At 33.1% G+C, this 23,041-nt stretch overlaps 1 protein-coding gene across 3 annotated transcripts; it reads right to left on the bottom strand.

Annotated features, from left to right (window-relative positions):
• Positions 1 to 10,124: 10,124 nt before the first annotated feature.
• RLF (reduced lateral root formation) lies at positions 10,125 to 22,768 on the bottom strand. 3 transcript variants are annotated; one of them, XM_086427834.1, is made up of 6 exons: positions 22,613 to 22,768; positions 19,169 to 19,244; positions 18,585 to 18,975; positions 12,894 to 13,028; positions 10,655 to 10,705; positions 10,125 to 10,477 (listed from the first exon to the last, which is right to left on the bottom strand). In XM_086427834.1, the coding sequence occupies exons 2-6, from the start codon at positions 19,199 to 19,201 to the stop codon at positions 10,401 to 10,403; spliced, it is 687 nt and encodes a 228-aa protein (XP_086283960.1). In that variant the 5' UTR covers positions 19,202 to 19,244; positions 22,613 to 22,768; the 3' UTR covers positions 10,125 to 10,400. The 3 variants fall into 3 exon arrangements, with proteins under 3 accessions (XP_086283960.1, XP_086283962.1, XP_086283961.1); XM_086427836.1 differs by lacking the exon at positions 22,613 to 22,768 and adding an exon at positions 22,369 to 22,573; XM_086427835.1 differs by lacking the exon at positions 22,613 to 22,768 and adding an exon at positions 21,342 to 21,529.
• Positions 22,769 to 23,041: the final 273 nt, after the last annotated feature.

Below are 23,041 nucleotides of genomic sequence, written 5' to 3'. Positions count from 1 at the left end.
TTAGAGACGGATTTTGGGACTCTTAAATCCTAATGACTCCATATCTATAAATAGGAAAGTTTAACCCTTATTTGGGGACAGAAGTTTTGGGGTTTTTCTTGGAGGCACAAGATCGAGAAGGAGGACGAGAGCTGGAGATTCGACTTTTGAGTTTTATCTTTCGAAATTTTATCTCTTCTCTTGATATTTGTAATCTCTAAGAATGGCTGAATACTTTTGTGATTTTGTTTTCTTTTCAAGGATGAACTAATTTCTATTCTAGGGTTATAATGGAACCCATTCATGATATTTGATTAGTTTTATTTCTTTCTTCTCTGATTCCACATGTGATTGTTTATTTTATCCTATGTTTAATGCGATTTAATTAACTGGCCATTGATTGAATTGATTCGGTGAACCTTAATAATATCGACAGAGTTATTTTGTGTTCATGACCTAGATAGAGTAACATATGCTAATTTGAGATAGACATATACTCAAGTTGCATGTGCATCCCTTATGAGAGTTTATTCTTAATAAATTTTTCTTGATTTAATTCTCATAGACATATAGGGAGTTAGTTTAGAAGGGTATTTTTACATGACCATCGACAGAGGCTTGTAGAGAATTTAGTGCTCTTGGGTGACAATTATAGTGGATTAATTTATCATAGAAGGGAAGATCTAATTAAGTGGATTGTTTTGGGGAAATTATAAACCTAGATTTCATCACTCATTGATTTTAATTTACAAATTTATTTTCTCCGTTACTTTTCTTGTTTAGTCTTAAATCCTATTTTTACTTTTGTTTGGATAAAATTAGATTGAGATAAATTGATAATTAATAATAGATTGGTATTTAGTCTCCGTGGGAACGATACTTTCTTATCACTTTATTACTTGTTTCGATACGTATACTTGCGTGCGTAAATTTAGACAACAGTTGTTGTGACTCAGATTCTCGTTGTCTAGTGATAAGGTCCCAATAAGTTGGTTTTGGGACCGTAATTACACTAAGATTATCATCGTATAAATGTTAGTTCATTTAAATAATAGTTAATTATATTAAAATCCTAAATTAATGTAGCTAATAAAAATTTGTTACTAATTTCAGGTGAAAAGGGTACATTCGGAAGCCAACAAAATATGTAACAACTATTGTTACAACGTGCGAGCAAAAATGAAGCAACCAACCAAAGTTAAGATGAAAAAGCTGCCACGTCACCGCGCCGTGGTTAGGCCTTGGTGCTCCTCGGTGATTTCGAAGAATTTTCCTCGAGATTTGTACAAAATTTTTCAAATTCTTCGGCCGTTGTAACTAACTGGTTCTCTCGAATCAAATCATTTGTCAAATCAACTCGATAACCCGATTACGAATGTTATAAATTGAAGGGTTGATTTCAAAGAAAGGTCTCTTTGCCTCTCTTTTGACCTGTAATTATTCATTTTCTCTTTATAATTCTCTGTAATTTTCTTTTGAGAGATCTCTTGAGTGTAGTGAGAACATTAAAAGTGATCCAATCTTTAATACTTTTTGTAATTCTTTTGGGAGCTATTAAAGAAGGATCAAAGTGTAGCATCATCTTTTACACCCATCTTCTCCTTTCTTTTATTATTTTCTGCAACTTTAATCCTTGCGATGATCGACTAAACTCTCATTAGAGAAGTCAAGAATGCCAGAGCAAGTTCACTCTATTAATGCTGTTTTAATTCGTTATTTATGTTTTACATGTTAATTCTATGAATCTCTTTAGGATAAGATCATCTAACTCATACTTTCAATTCAAGCTTTGATGAGTGTTACTTAGATAAGTTCAAGAACACTTATGCTCTGTGATGAATGGAAGCATAAGTCAGATAATCTTGTCTAAATCAGAGATCTTCATGGATACTCTTGGGTTACAATCAATAGTTACATCGAATCATCTTCCGATCTACGAGCAATGACTTGCTACATGGATTGAGTCATATTTAGAACGATTCAGCATTTTGAATGACTTGTGATGGTAGACTTGAATTCTCTAAGCTTCTTTCTATTAGTTTTAATCTTTCTTTCTTATTATTGATTTTCATTCTCTGTGTTTAACAAATCTATTTTGTTTTGTTTTTAAAACCAATTTGTTTTCAAACTCTGTTTTAGTTTTTAATCTGAATGAGCACTGAAAACCCAACTGCCCCTGTGGAACGAATTCGACTTACCCAAAGTCCATATTTTAATCTCTATTTTACACAGCAAGTTTTACAATCGATCATCGAGGAAGGGAGTATAGCCACTATAACCACTGTATTGAGATGGTTGATATCACTCAAAGCATATGAGGGTGAAAATTTTGGACAAGAACGCAATTTTTATGGTTATTATTTGGTCCCTCCTTCCTGGGTTTTATCAACTCTGTTAAAGAACTAGAAAGATGGGATAAAAAAATGTAAAAGAAATTCTAAGCCAACTCATCTCATCAGACTCTTTTCCAAAACTCCTCCATCTCAAGAGTCAATTATTATTACCTACAAAGATATTCATTTCGATAGAATATCTTTACTTTTACTGGTAGTCTTTATAAGAATAATCACCATTGTAGTACCAGATAACCTGACTGATTCTTTAATTGGTACCTTAGACGAAGTTTTTGAAATTATTTATTTCATTGAAAAGACACTATATTCAGGGGATGGCGATGAAAGAAAGAGACGCGAAATGGCAAATGAATTGTGGATGTTCAGGGAATCCTACTATCATTGGTTCCATACAAAACTCTTTTAAACCATTGGTAAAGAAATCTAGGGATGCAGGGTCTCAATCTCAGTTGGACTTACGTTGTGCACTTGGGATTATCAAAGAATTACAAGAAATATGCAACAAAACTTCCTTTCCTTGTTATAAAAAATTTGGTGGTACAGAAATCATCCGTAAACTTATCATGGTACAAGGATCTCAGGGGCAAATAGTGCAATTATTTGTGGACATGTAGCACTATATTCTCTGTCAACTTCCACGTGCCTTATTCAACCATCTTGTTGATAGCCCGAGTATGCAACTTCAAGAAAGATCAAGACTTGCCCTTAAATTCCTTTACAAACTTAAACCATTGGAAGATTGGGGATTTCCTCAATTACCTGCCACACACACTCAAGCTCTTCATTCACTACTTGATGATGGAACTGATGTCACCCAAGTTCCAGTCATAGACGCTCAACGTAATGAACCAGTGGAAGGCAATGTTTGTGAAGACGTTGACAGCATGGATTGTAAGTACATTTTAATTATTTTAAGAGTGTTGTTGATCTAACTAAGGCACGAGGCAACTCAATCGACTTACCTGACTTGACGATAGGCTCAGGAGCCGTAGATGGGCTCTCGTAGGGATACTGAACTACAGTTCCTCTTTAAAAGGTGCAGTTTTGTATCCCAAGGAGAGCAGATCTACGGTTTTTGAGCCTATCACATCAGGTAAGTCGATTGAGTATGCCACGTGTCTAAGTCAGATTATCATCACTGCGTGAAAACTGGTAAATTCGACAGAAAAAATTGACTTGCCAAGGCCTACGAATTTTTGAAACTGAATTTTGATGGTCTAGGACCGTCGAAATTCTAGATATTCCCAGATTGGACGGCTTAAGGCTGTCGAATTTCTCCCATCCTTCATCAAATTTGATAGTTTCGGCCTATCAAAAAAAAAATTGACAATGAAAACATCGACGCCAATTCGACCCTTTTGTCCGTCGAAATTTATGAAATTTGACAGCCTAGGCCCTTCACATTTGGGCTTTCTTCACATTGTGCATGACTCTTATTTTAATAGTATTATTGCTAGAGAAATTTCTTCTTTAATTTGTACTTTGGACCATTGTTTTAAACAATTCCATTTCTGATTAGGAGAATTAATTCAAAATTGTGCTAAGTCAACTTGGCTTAGTTGGATCTAATAGGCATAAGATGCTCACTCAACCAAATCAAGCCATATAATCAGAAAGATAACAAAATCCATTTCAAACTTGATCAAATCAAGCTGTATTAATTTAAAATTTTACAATTTTCAAACTATGGCTAAAACATAGAATTTATTTTATATAGTTTTTGTTTGTTTGTTCAAAATATAAATTGTAATTATATTATGACTCACCAAGGCACCCAACAAGTCACAGATATAGCCAATCCCCAATAAACCTTCAAGAAATAAGTTTTCCAATTTTTTAAGCATTACTAAGAAATGCCTCATCTAATTAATGTTTGGTAAATGTCATTATTTGTATAATTATTCTATTAAGGCCACCTCTCTAGAATGGAAAAACGATTCACCTTCACTAATGGAGCAAACTTGGATTTTGGGAAATAATATTTTGTGGTTCTAATGAACAAGCCTAAGTTTTCCTACAAGCCAATCAAATAAACTTGAACCCAATGACTAGAAAATAAGAAATATGACTTTCTTTCTAATTTTAGGCTTTAAGCATCCAATACCAATTAGATGGCATAATGTGGGACAAGAAGCACTGGATTGAAATTTGTTTCTTGATGTATTCAAAAACAAAAAAGAGATAGTATAACAGTGGTAGCCAAATTTTAAAGGCTTCTAACTCCACATGGTTCAATATTACAGGAATTGGATTTTTTTTTTATTATTATTATTATTACTGTCAAATATGGTTGGTGTTTTATCTGAATTGTGTGTAATGTACTTCTTAGGCTAGTTTTTTTTAAGGAAAAATGCTTATTTTCATTTTATGTATGTATATCTTGTTTTAGTTTCCTCAACTAGTCTATGGTTCTAAAAATATTGGTTAATAAACTAACTAATGACTCTGATTACATGCTCAACCTCTGATTTTTTTTCTTTGGGGCTTTTTGACAAAGGAACGAAGAACATGCCGGACAAGTTTGTTAATGACATGCTAAGCAAATAATGAAGAGAAACCTATGCATGCCTACAACACATCATTTCAAGCTTTATTGGAGAGGTAGCTAGCTTTATCATTTGGGACACACATCATTGTGAATTATCCAAAACTTGACAAGTCAACGAGTCGTTGATGTAATTGAGTTTGAATTTATTTTTCCTAGCTGTTAGTGGTGAAAAAGTAATGGATTGTCCTTAATATGCATCTCTATGATTGTGCAAGTGCAACAGCAATGTAGAGGGAAAGGTGTATGCTAGAAAGGGTTTCGTGTTAATCTTTCAAGCTATCAAAAGGAGTGTGCGTATTATATATGAAATTCACATTGTTTGCTTTAACTTTAGTATTAGTTCGCTTATGAAACGTGCGGTGGAAATCATTAAACTCTGTTTTTTTTTTTGAAACAAAGATGCAATGAAATAGTTGGTATGTATGTGGATGAGTGGATACAAAGAATCTGTGAGGAAGACATATAGAGATGGATCGAAAACACAAGGGCATGTCATCTGTGAAAATAGTTTTGCATACCTTAAAGAAAAGAGAAAGAAAAAAAACTGAAGAAGAAGAAGAATCTGACAACCCTAACCCTACATTACAACGAACGAATCTGACGACTTCACCCCCAGGTCTCTCTCTCTCTCTCCTTTGATTTCCAAGAGAAACACCAAAAATATTCAAAGTTTCAATTTCACAATTGTTTCATCTCGAGATGTAGAAAAATTGAAACAAATTATATGGAACACTACAACAATTTGATATTTTGAACCATAGTTTCGATCATAAAGAATTTCTTGGGTCTTTTCTCTTTTGTATAGATTGTACCTATTATTTTTTATATAAAAATAAATAAATAAATAAAACTCAATTTTCAATGAAAATTTGTTTTAATTGTTTAGATGATTTTGTTGTTTCTCACGATCCAACTTGTGACATGATTTCTACTTTTAGACCTAACTTGCCTTCGAATGCCTGAAACTTTGGAGATCCTTCTACTTTCATTCCTTTGAGCACAAATCAAAGTGACACAAGATCATGCTTGGATTTAAGTGATAGATTTTTTTTAAACCGTCTACAACTCATGAGAGATGCTAAGAAATTATTGACATTAAGGAAGATTTTTACCTAATTCTAACTTTATTTGATTCTTGGATGCTCATTGGGTGGGTTTTCAAATGTCCTTAAATTTAGTCTTAAATTTGATTAACATTTTTTTAATCTATATCAACCCTCATCTTGAGCTCATGATTAGGGTATGTTTGATTGTACGGCAAACTCTAAGGAAAATAACTTGCTGTGGAAAACTTCAATTTAATGGTATTTAAGTGCAAAACAAATACAAAGTGGGAGAAATGATTTTTAAAATGCATGATATTTGCCTCTTGAGAACAATTTTTTCTCACCTCTCCCCCCTAAGCACCAAATTTGGATCTCATAAATACCCTCAATTTTTACGTTTAAACTTCATCTAATTAAAGGTCATTTTGGTAAAAATCAATAAAATTGCAACTACCAACCCTATAATCATGATGGTTAATTTTCAAAATTACAAAAATATTTCTTTTAATATATAATCTTTAAAAATCCTTTAATCATGATTTAAATTACAAATAAACCCTTTTGATACATGTACATTTTCTCATACTACCTTCTAATTTAATTATATAAAATAAAATAAAAACACTTTTCTTACTAAGGGTTGAGCTCAAATAGATTATCAAATTTGCAATCCAACACCAAAGCCCTCTAGATTTCTTGTAAGAACTCGTATCCAAAAAATCAATATATATATATATATATATATATATATATATATTATATATGGGTCAGGTTCAAGGGCCATATGAGAAAACATATGTAAAAACTTTCATTTTTAATAAAATTTTAAAATATGGGTTAGAAATTTTGGATTGAGCTGATTTTTTGTGAGGATGATCTCTATGATGGGAAGATCATCCAAAAAAAAAAAAAAAATCAGCCCAATCTGAAACTTCTAACCCCATTAAAAGTGATTTAGAATGTGGATCGTCGATTTTTTATCAATTTTTATTACTAATTTGTAAATCACTTTTGATAGATTTAGAAGTTTCTGATTGAGCTGATTTTTTGTGAGGATGATCTTTTCATCATAGTGACCATCCTTGCAAAAAATCAGCTCAATCCAAAACCTCTAACTCTTATTTTGAAAAACGAAGTTTTTTCATATGTGTTCTCATATGGCCCTTGAACCGCCCCATATATATATATATATTATATATGGGTCAGGTTCAAGGGCCATATGAGAAAACATATGTAAAAACTTTCATTTTTAATAAAATTTTAAAATATGGGTTAGAAATTTTGGATTGAGCTGATTTTTTGTGAGGATGATCTCTATGATGGGAAGATCATCCAAAAAAAAAAAAAAAATCAGCCCAATCTGAAACTTCTAACCCCATTAAAAGTGATTTAGAATGTGGATCGTCGATTTTTTATCAATTTTTATTACTAATTTGTAAATCACTTTTGATAGATTTAGAAGTTTCTGATTGAGCTGATTTTTTGTGAGGATGATCTTTTCATCATAGTGACCATCCTTGCAAAAAATCAGCTCAATCCAAAACCTCTAACTCTTATTTTGAAAAACGAAGTTTTTTCATATGTGTTCTCATATGGCCCTTGAACCGCCCCATATATATATATATATATATATATATGGGTCCCGTTCAGCACCCTAAGCTTTACCACACATTTTAACAAACGTGTTTTGTCTTACATGGGTTAGAAGTTTTGGAATGGGCTGATTTTTGGTGAGGAGATCATCCTCACCAAAAATCAGCTCATTCCAAAACTTCTAACCCCATCAAAAATGGACGGTCCACGATTTTTCAACGTGTAAACATGGGGCTAAACATTTCGAAATGGGCTGATTTTTGGGGAGGATGATCTCCTCATCATAGAGATCATCCTCACCAAAAATCAGCTCATTCCGAAACTTCTAACCCATGTAGGACAAAACGCGTTTGTTAATGTGTGTGGTAAAACTTAGGGTGCCGAACGGGACCCTATATGGGAAATGTTCAGCACCCTAAGTTTTACCACACACTTTAACAAACGTTTTTTGTCCTACATGGGTTAGAAGTTTTGGAATGAGCTGATTTTTGGTGAGGATGATCTCTATGATTAAAAGATCATCCTCCCCAAAAATCAGCCCATTTCGAAATGTTTAGCCCCATGTTTACACGTTGAAAAATCGTGGACCGTCCATTTTTTGTAAATCAATTTTGATGGGGTTAGAAGTTTTGGAATGAGCTGATTTTTGGTGAGGATGATCTCCTCATCATAGAGATCATCCTCACCAAAAATCAGCTCATTCCGAAACTTCTAACCCATGTAGGACAAAACGCGTTTGTTAAAGTGTGTGGTAAAACTTAGGGTGCCGAACGGGACCCTATATATATATATATATATATGGGATGGTTCAGCAGCCCTAAAGTTAGCCAAGTTTGGCGCCAAACATTTTTCAAAATATAGGTTAGAAGCTTTGGAATGAGCTGATTTTTTGTGAGGATGATCTCTATGATGAGGAGATCATCCTCACCAAAAATCAGCATATTCCAGAACTTCTAACCCCATCAAAAGTGATTTACAAAAATTGGACGGTCCACAATTCTTTAACTTGTGAACTAGGATCAGAAGTTTTGGAATAGGCTGATTTTTTGTGAGGATGATCTCTTCACCATAGAGATCATCCTCACAAAAAATCAGCCTATTCCAAAACTTCTAACCCCATCAAAAGTGATTTACAAAAAATGTTTGGCATAAAACTTGGCAAACTTTAGGGTTGCCGAACCGCTCCCATATATATATATATCCAATGTTTTGGAAGTTCTTTTTTGTTTTTTTTTTAAATTCATAGTTTGTTTTGCTTTTTTTTTTTTTTTTTAGAAGGTAAATTCATAGAATTTTGTCCTCTACATTCATGTAGCATCAGATCATGTTTTCGGATGCCACATGACGAGCTCAACAACCCTTGGAAGATTTGAAATCTTACCAAGTTAGTAAATTTAGACTCATTCAAAAAAAATTTAAAACAAAAATAAAAATAAACCATGGGACCCAATTAAAATGAAAGAGTGCAAAGAGATCTTTTACATGATTTTTCATGTTGTGCTCAAACATAGGAAAATAGTTTTCTAGTACATCGTTTGCATGGCGAATCATTTGTCTGGCATATAATTTGCAAGGTAAATATTTTACCTGCAATCAAACAAGCCCTTGATAACTAAGAGCCTGGCAAAATTAAATTTTGTTACTGGAATATTGCATCTCTAATTAAAATTTGGCATTTAAGACTTGAATAAAAAAAATTCGAGCATATGAACCATCATCTCTATCAGGTATAAATTGGTATGCAATTCTTCATATCTGGTGAGACAAATTTGGCAACTCATCTTCAAAGACAGGAAATTAATTTCAAGAATTTAGATTTCGTCAAGCTCATATAGATCTTTGATCCCCATAGATTTAAGGGGGGGTGCTGAATAAAATTTAGGATATCTCATCTCCTGAAAAAACTTGATTCTACGGACAGTATAAAATCTTTGTGGGAATCTTCAAATGCCAAATGTTTGCACACATACATCACATGTCAAATACACTACCTAAGAAACTTGAAGGAAATGGCATAAATGTTTTTCACTTAATAATAGAAAATGTGACTAGACAAAATTAAATGGAGGAACAAGATTCATTTAGCCAACCCCAAATATTTGGGATAAAGGCTTCAATGATGATTTTGACGATGAGTATGAGAAACAAGGACACAATGATCTTAGATTTAAATTGAGGGAAAAGATTTGTTCAGCCAACCATTTTGAGGAAGATGATACTTCTTACTCACTATGCCATAACCACAACCAAGTTGAATTTGTCGATCTTTTTACAATTTTTTTCCTTTCTTTTTTATAAGTAACGAAAATTTATTGATAAAAGGTCATCGAGGAGACCAACTAAAGGTACAACACAAACTAAGAAACAACAATGGAACAAACCCAGTCCCACCTAGCAAAGAAATCATCAAACGACACGTCGGCAACGACCTTACACAAAAAGAAAATACAAGAGGATCGACAAAGGCACAGGTGAAGCTTCCACCTGCCTAGCAACAACAACAAAAAAAAGCTTCCACTTCCTTCCCTTCAAAACACCTACTGTTGCACTCCTTCCAAATCGCACAAGGAGCGAGCAATTTCCCAAGTTCACCACAACAAGTGCTTAGAAAAAGTAATAAGTTCACAATGACATACACTAGCAATTTCCCCCTTTGATCCAACAATTTAATGTAACACTGCTAGCACAGTATACACCCATTAAGCATTTTATATGATAAAGATCTATAATATCGAGGAAGAAACACAATGCATTTCATGGCAGTATGCCGATTTATTGGCAAAAGGGGCATGTCAACCAATTAATGTTAAATATACAAATCTGCTGAGAATGATCATATGGCAGAAAGACACCGACAGCTAATCGAACCGTCACTATTCTTCATCGACTATCATCTAAAGTTCCCACCAGGCATTTCTCCAACAAGAACTCAGCATTCACCCAAGCATGATATTTATCTAAAATAACATTTAAGGATCTCATTTTCAATTATTAATGATGAAGAAGCTTGAACTATTGCATGTAATCTTGATGGAGGATGAAATGAATTAGTTGCTTTGTCCATAATACCGAAATCATGGCCTTCGATGAATTTCTGAAACAGAAATAATATTGTGAAGTCATGTAAAGGATACTGAATAATGAAGTACAGTCTTTTCCTGCCGCCTTCATCAGCATATCAACACCTGAAATACAAAGATAACTAATGTCAGCAATTACCAGCTAGCTTAGTTGGTTCAATTCCTGTCATCACTAAGTTACTGATCACATTAAAAGCAGGCTTATTGATAAAAATAAAAATAAAAACTACAAGGCGGCTTAGGAGTGTCTTAATATCTAAAAATTCTCAACAACAAAAAAAAAAAAAAAAAAAAACTTCCCTAAAAATTCCCATGTTTGTCTCTTTCTAAACGAGAAAGCAGAAGTATAGCAAAAAAAAAAATAGGGATATTAATCTTGGTAAGATCCAACAAAAATACCAAATTCAACAAAGAAAGATTCCCATACAACACTAGCCAAATCACAAAGAAGAAAAAGATGATGATTGGCACACTCAGTCAAGAAAGAAAGAATGTCATACAATACTAGCAAATTCAAAGAGAAGAAGATGATGATTTATGGTCTCATACAATGCAGGAGCAATGATTAATAATATTTTTTTTCAACTAATCAAATGATCATCGGTTAAGATCATATCTAAGGAGGCAAACCAAGTGGAGAAAGCGATTTCCAAGGTGACATTGGAGCACTAACTAAAGCTTGTCCGGAAACCAATTAAAGAAAGAGTGCCAAGAGTTGAGTGGAAAGAACAAACAGGAGAAGGATCTGTCATGACTCCATAACCAAATCTGCATGTCCTGGACTCGATAAATTGATAGAATGTGAAACATAAAGGTAGCAATAATATCAATCTCCGAATAATTCAAGTTTCTCCTGCAACTGAAGATTTTTTTATGAGAAAGAAGAAAGAACATAAAAATCAGACTTGAAAGGAACATGCATACACCACCAATCCTCCCAAAACAAAACAAATTGATTCCCTTTGCCCACCTAATATCATATACGTCTTTAGTCTAAAGTTAATAATCAAACCCAACACTGCCTCAAAGCAAACTAAGATCCCAATCAAAAATATAAGTTCTGATTGAGAAGTAAAACAAAAAGTAGGGTATCATGCAAGCTGGAAATGGGAAGCCTTCAGACCTTTCAAATCTAGAACAAAACCTTCTAAGAGCCCTCTCTACACGGCTTTGGAGAGCATTGTCCCAACAGCCTCGAAAAGCTACAAAATCAGAATATTAAAATGAAAAAATATGGAGATGAGACATATTTTTGGATCCACTTCTTCTACCTTAAATCGAACCCAGTCCTCCCTAGTAAATAATAAAGAAAGCCCAAAGTGACAGTATCATAGGCCTTCTACATGTTTATCTTGCTCATAATTCAGGAATGCTACATAAGATTCTTGAATCAATGGACCTATTGGCTATCTGCCCCTCACCAAGGATTTTCACATGCAATAATCCAAATAAATCGTGTCTAGGAAAACCTTAATCACTCCCACAAGATCAAGACAATTTACTTCCCAAAACATTTTCTATAAAGCCAAGGGAAAAACCATCTAGACCCAGGACCTAAACTCCATCGAGCTCTTTGATAGAGCGTGAAATTTTCTTATCATCAAAGGGCCTTTACAGAAAATGTCTCCTATACACTAATCAATTTTATGAAGTTCAAACCATCAAGAAGAGCTCAAAAAGATAAAGATTTGAATAAAACGTCGAATAAAAGTCCACAATGCCCTCCCTAATTTTATCTTCCTCCTCAATGATCCCATCGACAATTTAAATTTGGTAATATTACCTCTCTTAACAGGCATTAGTGATCCATGAAAAAAAATTGAATAGTCACCTCCTTCAAGCTATCTCACCCTAGATTTTTGTTTCCAACTTCACAGTTTTCTGTAATTTGCTTTGAGATTGGTCCTTATGCTCCTCTCCAAATTCTCTACTTATCTATGTCCTCATTCCCATTGAACAAAGTTAAATCCTTAACAAATATTTCCTTTTGATGCCGACCTGCCACACACTTTTTTGTTTCACCGTTGAACATATAAATCAAACATAATCTAAGGAAAGCTCATACGAGCAAAGAAACATAGAAAAACTCGCACCAACACAAAACCACATGCATGCACGAAAAAGATTAACAATTTGAGAACAACAAAGGACAAAAGAAACCATAATGATTCTGGGTTAGGGGGGGGTTAACCTAAAACTTCTAACAGATTTGTTCACAAATGCAGGATCCTTCCAACCTCGTAAGAAACATTACTAGCCACCATTTTAAAATAATAGAACATTATATCCATACCTCCAGGGTGAAAATTCATGTAGGGAGTGATGTTGTACACACGACCTTTTAAAACAGTCCAGATAGAACCTTCTGTTTTGTGTTGTTTAACTTCATCTATGGAAATAAGCCTTTTACTTGACTCTCCCTTCAATCCTGAAACAATCAATCATGGAACAGAATGGCAATCAGTATTTGTTATGTCACATAAAGGTAACTATAACAGGTAATTATGTTGCTTTAACAAGTCAAATTAGATAAAAAATGAGAAACAAAAATCAATATAATAAAAATAAACTCCCCAATAACCATCATAAAACCCTTCGGCCTTCAAATAGATTCAATAGCTAAATAGCCATCTCCGTAGCTTTCATTTTTTTTTTTTTTAAATCCTCATCACCATATATTAATTAAAACCTAGTGGAGAGGCACATGCGACATGTGACAAAGTTTAATACGTAGATTTGAAGGAATGATTCAGACAAGGAAAAAAAACTGAAACATTCATATACACAAGGAAACATTTTGAGACATTTGCACATATATAATAAAATAAAATAACAACTTAATGATAAATAATGTACAAAAAAAAACATGTTTTAGGTTATGAAATGACTCTTTCAACTATTTATTTTAAGTAAAGTACATTTTTCCTAGTTGATACATACAATTTGACAAAAATATGTCCTGAACACACTAAGTTAGATTGCATTAAAGTTTGCCTAATGTTTCAACTTTCAATAAGCTACCTAAAATACACATAGCCCAGTGGATGAGGCATCTGATTACCTTTGCCCCTCATTCTTCGAGAATCAGAAAGATCTTTTTCTAATTTATTTATTTTGAATTTGGGTTCTTTTCTTCTATGTAATTTCATATTTAATTTTAATCAAAAGAATGAGGGTTCTTTTCTTATAGATTTCATTTGAGAACAGACGGGACTCCATTGCTTTTTTTTTTTTTTTTTTTTTTTTCTTTATCTTATTTTGGTTTGTTATGAAATGTTTTGGTTGAAACATTTTGACAAATACCAATACAAACCTAGAGATTCCAAGAATGTTTCATATCGACATGTCCAAAAATCGATACGTACCAGCAGATGCATTTTGTACATTTTTGAACATGCATGTAGAGATATCTTATCAAATGCTAATGATTTCTGCAGGCATTTTGGTAGTAACCAATTAATCTTTGTATAAGTTGGACGGATTCAATCAAGTGTTGTCGAGGAATAATAGCTATATAAAATATTCACTTAGTTTGAAAATTTTATGTCCTTTCCAGTCCCAATAACTATGGTCCCCCTGACAATTATCTTATTGATGCTATTAACCATCTTTGCCTAAATAGAACATGATACATTATATCTGATAACAAGGTGAAATGAATCACTACGTAATGAAAAGTGAACGATATAAATATAAACAAGATGCATTCCAATGTAAGAAAGTGAGGTAGGATCGAACATGTTTCCATTTCATGCATACTGGTTGATTTTTTGTTAAATGGTCATTCAACCAGAAAGGATCTTAATTATTCTTTAAGTTATCAATTCCCTTAATGGAAAGGCAAGAGATGAGATTTTTAGCTATCAAGGCTAAAGAGATTGAAGAAAATGGAAAGGAATTAAGATTTTGTACTCCAGAGACTTTAACGCATATCCAACTTCACATATACACCAAAAATCACCATGATGTTAAATTTCTAAAGCCATTTGGTCCATTCATTTCTCAATGCCCTTTACAAACAAGCATGTAGTTTGGTTCTAAGCCAAATAAGCTAAAATTCTCGAATCTAATGGATAAAATCATCAATAATGCTAATGACTAACAGCTATTTTAAATTCTTTAATCATTACCATATCATTACTCAGAAGAATTATAGAAGAAAATTCTCAAATCTCATAATGAAAGCTTGACAGATATATATATTAACTAAAAAGATAATGGACATAAATGCCCTAACATAGAAAAAACTAACAATAGTAAAATAGAAATAAGCATATAAAGAAATTACATATTTCCAATTCTCTCCCTCAATCAAGGGCAAATATATCAACTAAACCCAACTTGATAAAGTGAGAGTTAGTGACAGATGGACCAACAAACTTCATAAGCATGTCGGCAAGTTGATCTGAACAAGATACAAATACTATCTAAGAGCACCAAATCGAACTTTCTCCCTGAGAAAGTGGACATCAACCTCTATATGCTTAGTTCTCTCGTGAAGAACAAAGTCAAAAGCAAGTATAATAGCAGACTTGTTGTCGCAGAACAATATGGAAGAACTAGAAATAGGAAATCCCAGCTCCTTCAATAAAACCGAAGTCAAATAAACTCACATGTGCCAAGGGCCATAGCTCGATACTCAACTTCAGCAAAAGAACGAGAAACCACACTTTGTTTCTTACTTTTTCACGAGATCAAGTTACCACTATGGAAAGTGCAGAAATTAGAGATAAAATTCCTATCTGTAAGAGAACCAGCATAATCAGCATCAATAAAGGCAGGACAAATGAGGCTAAGCAGTAAACGAGTAGAAAAGTCCAAGGCCAGGACACGACTTTAAGTAGCAAAGAATGCAATAAATGGTGCCAAGATAAAAAGTACAAGGAGCATGCATGAACTGACTGACTACACTAACGGCAAAAGTCAAATCTGGTCTAGTGTTAGTCAGATAAATCAGATGGCCTACAAATCTCTTATAAGAAGAATGATCAGATAATAGATCACCAGATTCTATATGAAGGCGATGATTGATTCATAGGAAAGGAAGCATGACTACAACACAATGCGGAAAATCAATCGCAGCATGTGAAATCTTGATAAAAATCTTATCGCAACATGCGATTAGGAGAACATGAATAAAAGAAACCCCCGAAAGGGAGACCTTCTAACAAAACTACTTTAAGTTAGTAGGTCTCAAAAAATCATAGAATATGAGAGAGAAGAAAATAGAGGAAAAGGAACGAGAAGAGACAAAGAACTTCAAGAGAAAAACAAACGAGGAGAAGAACCCAAAAAGGGGGACGTTGGATCCTCTAGAGTCTCTGATACCAAGAAGAATTGTAGAAGAGAATTCTCAAGTCTCATAATGACAGATAAATATATTAACTAAAAAGAGAATGGACATAAATGCCCTTACATAGAAAACTAACAATATTAAAATAGAAATAAGCATATAAAGAAACTACATATTTCCAACAGTCTCTAATTGTAATACTCAACAATATTTCATTATAATAATTTTTTTAGGACATAAATGACTAATAGCTATTTAAGAAATAAAAATACTTCATATGATAGATGAAATGAGATTTTTTGTGACAAGCGGGTTCCAAATTTTGAGAATAGAGATTGGAGAAGGATTTTCTTCGAAAGCATCAGAACGAGGTTTGAGAACGAGAGCAGCACTCCTAACAAAAGGATTGGATACTAAGGCTTGAACTCAAGACCTCTCCCATTTTGGAGGGAGCCTTGGCCACTAAACCCAACACTCAGTCGAATCTAACATATTAAAATAACTAATCAAGTACTTATCAGGAAAAAAATCATGTTGGTACAAAAAATTCATGGTAAAGAAGATAAAGGAAGCATGCTATATGGCCCGAAAAGGAAAGAAAACTATCGAGCATGTGACATATTTTACATGACAACAAAACACAGAGGAAGAACCGACCCATGCCAACAAAAGATCTGGGTAGAGATGTTGAGGTGTGATTCATATACTTTCCCTCTTCTTTGTATTCTTTAGTAGTAGTAGCAATGATGTCAACCTTAAACATCAAATGTATTGTTATACATATGGTTAAGTAAGTAATTCTTTAGCAAGATAAAGATTTTTTTGGGGGAAAAAAGAAGAGAAAAAATAGGAGGCCAAGACAACCAACAAAATAATTGTCAAAAAGGTGCACTCCTTTTATAAAAGAGTAGATGTCACAAAATTTGACTTACTGAAAAAAATATACATAGATGTCTCAAAGCCAATAGCAGTTTCTCCATGACACTCAGAATAAAGGAAGCAAATTCCAAGTATAATAAGGGGTGTTCCTTCAAAACTTGAAAAATAAAACACGCCACATATTGTCAAAATAAATATTTGACGAATAGCCTTCAAAATCAAGACACAATGCTTACAAGGTAAAAGAAAAATTCTAAGACACCTAGAATACCGTGAAAATGTAACCTGACAAAATAGCAAACATGAAATGCACTAAGCAAGAGTTGGACACCAAGCTCAAGGAAAGACGTAATATGAACCAAGGAATATTTCACGCTAAAAGTATCAACTATTTAGATCATCACAAAGAGTTGAAACATTGAATCTAATATTCCTATAGAAATTAGAGATAAATATCTAAATATCAATTTCAATTTATTTTTCACGGCAATACACACCCAATTTTTAGGATAAAGCTTTAATGATGATGCACACGACATAACCATGTGGAAGAAACTACAGAAGGGACTAAAACAAGGGTAAAAATCTATCACATTTTGAAACCATAGTTTTAAAACTCGACTTGGATGTCCATCGAGTCAAGACGAGCCGACTTGGACAAGTCAATGCAAAATATTAATGATTTAAAATGCCCTCATCTTCAATCTTTAACCAAATACCCTACAATTCTTTTTCCCCAAAACCAATTATCTTCTCCCTACCCTCCACTTCAAGCTTAAGGTCTATCTCCCTTCAAACCTCGCAAACAAGATAAGATTTTTGGGCAAGTAGAACATGATAGATCTTTGGTAGAAAAGGGATCTCTTCAAGAGATTGAAGATATGGTTGAAGAGGTTGAAAAGCTTGAAGATGATGGATTTTTGGGTCACCAAAACAAGGTTTCTTCAAGAGGTTGAAATTGATGGATTGAAGATGAAGTTGAATAGGTTAAAGAGCTTGATCATGGACTTTTATGTAGTAAAATCAAGGGTTTTCTTCAAGATGTTGAAGCCAACAAATTGAAGATAATGTGCAATAAGTTAAAGGGCATGAAGATGATGGATTTTTGGAAGAAAATAAAGGGTATTTTGATGGTTTTCTGGATGAAAATTCAAAAAGCTTTGAAAATAACACTTTTAAATCAATTTGGTACATGTTCGACCTAAGCCGTTCTAGTTTCCTTGTTGATTCAACAAGTTTTTTCCAATGAGTTTTATAGCCGAGTAATCCCAAAATCAAATCAACTAAGTTTTGAGTTGGCTCGACAAAAATCGATAACTTCACTCTATTTTCCATGCTAGAATAACATGGCAGAATCCAAACACCTATTCACGAAGCATTTTTCATGTCATTTTCCTTTCTAAGAACGTGTTACAGAAGTTGAGTCCATTCATCATACATGATGAATTATTATCTATTGTTCCTACATAATATATGAAACTTAATGTTCAAGGTACATTAGTTTTAAAATTTGTATTTTTTATTTTTATGTTTTGCCCATGAACTCTACAGATTCCACGAGAAAAAAAATGATAAGTTTACACTCTTTGGTGTGGGTTCCCAAAGAAAAATAGATCTAAGAACATAAAAAATGTACACGTCGATTATATAACTTCCTGAGAACATGGAATCCTAACCTATCAAATTAAATACAAATATATATATTTCATTTAGCTCATACCAAAACAAGCATTCTTATCAATCACATAATTATTACTAAACTATTTAGTTTTCCACATCAAAATAACAACAGAAAGAATAGCTTTGAAGTACCTGCAAGGTCTGGATGTGTTCGTGTAAGCTTTAACCAATCCATTTGGCTATACCCTTTCTCGAAAGGAACCTTAGTCCGAACTATAGGTTTTTTTGTCGAAATCATCTTTTCCTCCGAACCCTTCACTGATTCTTTACCACTCGTTAATGCTGGTTGTTTTGATGATTCAGTCAAAGGTTTGGGAGGAGGCATATCAGTAACACTAAAAGCTAAAGAACCAACTGTTCCATTCTTCTTAAATGAAGTTTTCTTTAATGATTCATCTTTCAACAACAAATTGCCAATATGATTAGAACCAGAACCATTTGAGGAATCCTCTTCAATAGTTATATCACCAATGTCAGGCATAGCTTGTGCTTCCAAATGCTCTTGATTAATAGGTGAAGCAACCTAAACAAAAATACTCCAAAAGTTCAAGAAATCGTTGCAAAGATTATACCAACTTTCTAAAAAAATTATGGGATCACAAGTAGTGAAATATGATTTGATTCAAGCATTCCATCACACATAAAATCGAACGATTCATTCAAATTTCAAGGTAACTTACACTTAAACCAATCCAAGAAAAACAAATTGAACTTACCTGACAAAAGGTAAAATCGTTATCGTCGTCCATCTCCCTCCCAGCTTAGTATCTGTTTTTTATTTGGTATTTTATCCTGCAACATAATTTTCAATAAATATACTTGGTTTTTAGATTGCTCATAGTAAAATTATAAAAGAAAAAGCAAAAAGTGAACTAAAATCTTAAAACACAAAGTATGCTAAACCCTAAACAAGATATAAAAATTAATTTAGCAGTCTATAAACAAATGAAACTAATTGTTGCTACAAAATTTGTAGTCTATAAACAAATGAAAGTTATTACTGCTATGGGAATTTTTAAACCTTATTGGTACCTTTCCTATATATTATAAGAAGTATGAATCAAGTGCCTCACAAAATCATTTCCAATTCTTTGTGAATTCTCATAACTCATACGCTTGCTTTTATGGTCAACTGATATACATGTATCTTTTTTCTTTTGATAGATCAAGAATTTTATTAGAAAAAAGAACGACATAGAAAAGTACCACGTCAGGACTAACAAAGCGATTCCCATCTAAAAAGAAAAACCTCAAAAAATACCTCTAGAATCCAGATACAATTTCGACTACAATAAAAGATAAAAACCAAAATATTAATTATGATCTCTTGCATGGAATGGGTCTTCCCTCAAATTCCTTTCTTGCAAAATACCCCAACAAACCGCAAAATATTAATAGACCAAAGCCTCCTCTCTTTGTGCCTCGATAATTTGATTTTCCAACAACTAAATAGAAATAGTAACGAACTAGGAAAGCAACTAGAGACATGAAAGAGGGATAGAAAATGACTCCAAAATTCAGATCCTAAGGAACAGTGAATAAAAAAATGATTGACTGCCTTAACACTTCTTTTGCAAAGACAACAACAATCAACCGATAGTAATACCCCTGTCTTTGGCAACGGTTTGCGATTACAGTGCTTGGTACACTCAATTTCCTGACATCGCAAAACTTTGCAGATGCTTGGTTGCGCAATGAAAGCAAAAAATTGTAAAAAAGAAAATTGACATTTTTTAATCCTATTCAATAATCTAACACATCAAAACCCCAAAAAGTCAATATGATAAAAATAAAAAAATTATTATTATCCTATTTATTCAATTTTTCTTATAAAATATATAACCTTTAACCTTAAAAATTATAATAATTTCTTTAAAATTTCAACAACATATCCCCTATAAAATTGACTATGGAAATTTGTTAACCTGTGAATATCACATGTTTCCAAGAATTTTTTACCATCCACAACATTATAAAATGTAAATAAAATTTTGCCATGTCTACAACTTGCAAATTAAACATGACACACCATATACTATTATCAAATTAAACATACCATAATATAAAGATACTTTATAACAGTGAAGAAAAAACTTTATCAAATAATACAAATTGTCAATTTGGAATGACCATCAATTGAGCCACATAAGATTTTCAAATCCAAAGTTGACTTCACATAATGGGTCCATTACATTTTTTCAGTTGATAGAACGAATATCCATACATGTCGTACATGGAACCCGTCAAAAGATGGGTCCCACCTCTTCAAGTGTTAAATGTATATATAGCAGAAAATCAATAGATGTGTTGATATATGCAGAATTGGTGGAGTGAGAGAGAAGAATGCCACTAGAAGAATTGTTAAAGACCAAGAAAATTCATATCCTTATCTCTTCTCTTATTCTATAAGAATAAATAACTAACCACGGCTCCGTCTTATTTGATAAAGAACAAAAAACGCAAATGAGCCAAAAACAAAATCACAAATCACGACAAATTCATTATCACATAAGACATACTAGCCTTACTTTAATAGTTGTTGTGCCCACATGGATCACAATATTAGAAATCAAACACTACATGCCTCTAGATTTCAATGAAAAAAATAAATTAAAGAAATATAAATAAAAAGTGTTCTTTAATTTCTAAACTAAAAGCTTAACCATTAATTATTTGAAAAATATCTTAAAACACCCTCTATATTTTATAGAATTTGAAGAAAAAAAACACTATTATGACATTGGTGCTATTGTGGTAAAATGAGTATGCCAAAGTTGAATATCTAACGCCTTAAGTGCATCCATCTCGTTACTCAAGAAATAGTGAAGGCCTTCAATCTCCAAAGGACACGCAAACGAAATAAAAATATTCAAACCTCCAAAAGGCTACCTTGCCTCCGCCTCATCAGAATTTAGCTGTCCATAGAACACCTTCAATGTCACTCTGCATTAATTTATAGGACTTGCCTAGAGAACCATCATAATTGGGTTGATATGCCAATGTTTTGGTTTCTTCCCTTTGGCACCACTACTTAAAATAGATTTTTTTTTTTTTTTTTTTTTGCTTCCAAAAGACAACTTCCCCGCCAAAGCTATACAAAACTGAAGCCCAGAAACACAAATCAATGGTGAAAAACTACAATTTGTAGAATAGAAAAAAAAAAAAAAAAAAAAAAGGAAATTAAACTTAGGTTAGGATTTTTAATCATCTCAATCAAGAAAATCCAAAACACCATCAAAATTATAAAACAAAAAAGAAAAACATGAAAAGAAACACAAAGGAGGAAATTTACAACAAAAAAAAAAAAAATTAACCACCCCAAAAAGTCTGAATCAATAAATCAAAGAAAAACCTATCAAATTCTTGAATTAGAATTTTATAATATCTTGTTCAAGAAGACCCAAACAACCATCAAAGCTACAAAGGAACTGACCAATGTGTCTTTTCAAGTCCCTGCCTATACACCAAGCATGCCTGACATGTGAGGGTCATCAGGATCGCCATCTTCGAAGCTCTATCCCAGATAAGTGGGGGTGGCTGAACAGATCCCATTTCTCCTTTCAGTTCTATCTAAATATATGGTTTTTTTTTTTTTTTTTTTTGGGGGGGGGGGGGGGGGGAGGGTTGTTAATTCAAGGAGCATGCAATAGTTGAAAGCAGTTGTTCTTGCTAGTTGGATATATTCATTAATAATAATAAATAAAAAATGACTAGCAAAGCATGAATATTTCAATCTCAAAACCCAACAAGCCTCGGTACTACAGAGAGCAACCAAATCTACAATTCATCAATTCCAGCATAATTATCATTAAAAAAAGAAAAGCAAATTCACAATGCTACCAGTATATCCAATAACACCCATTACAAAGCAAAATATATCAGTTTAAAGCAAGATAAATGGGGGTAGCAAGAGAACCTAGATATACATGAGGGCTTCTATTTTTTACGATTTGAAGGTTAAACTCTCAAAACCCTTAAAAATTAGATCTTCATAATCACTCAAAACAACAGATTTCAGAGGGAAATAGGGTTTCGATCTGAAAACATGGTTTATATCATCGATTTCCACTGATTTTAACTAAAGCCATGGTTTGAATCAACAGATCTTCCATGGATTCCAAGGTTTTAGAGAGAGATAGATAGAGATTAGAGGAGCGTACCTGGGAGGCTTGAAATCGAGGGTCGCGAGGGAGCTTGAGATGCTCGGAGCGTCTTCTTCGTCGTGAGGAAGGTGAGGTCGACTACGTTTTTCGGACCTTTTTCTTTTTAAGGTAAAAGTTTTGCCAAAAATTCTCAGTTTTTACGATATTTTACCATCAATTTCAGTGGGCCCACTTAAAAAATAAAAAAATAAAAATACAGCTCCATACGTTGCAAACTGACTCAAATCTTTGCATTTCCACCTGTTTTCGGTCTTTTCCTGCACTACCAAGCTCAAAAAAATTTATTGATTCTTTTGAAAAATAAAATTCGCGTTCATACAAAGGACCACCTTATCTTGGCCCATAGTTTTTAAACTCCGTATCGCGTCTCGTCTTGTCTCATTCAACTTCGATATCGAGTCGTCTCGGATGAGTTTTCCGATATGT

The sequence above is a fragment of the Akebia trifoliata genome, chromosome 16 (assembly GCF_017979445.1).
Source record: "Akebia trifoliata isolate Shusen 1 chromosome 16, ASM1797944v1, whole genome shotgun sequence".
Classification (NCBI taxonomy): domain Eukaryota; kingdom Viridiplantae; phylum Streptophyta; class Magnoliopsida; order Ranunculales; family Lardizabalaceae; genus Akebia; species Akebia trifoliata.
The sequence above is the reverse complement of the archived record's forward strand: the minus strand, read 5'-3'. Positions and strand labels throughout refer to the sequence as shown.

Bases quoted from the DNA above. Each gene is read 5' to 3' on its own strand.
- RLF (XM_086427834.1), bottom strand. From the start codon at position 19,201: ATGGACGACGATAACGATTTTACCTTTTGTCAG. The intron at 13,029-18,584 runs GTACTTCAAAGC...TGATTGTTTCAG, and splicing joins AACACATCCAGACCTTGCAG to GATTGAAGGGAGAGTCAAGT. The intron at 10,706-12,893 runs GTATGGATATAA...TTTGTATTTCAG, and splicing joins CATGAATTTTCACCCTGGAG to GTGTTGATATGCTGATGAAG.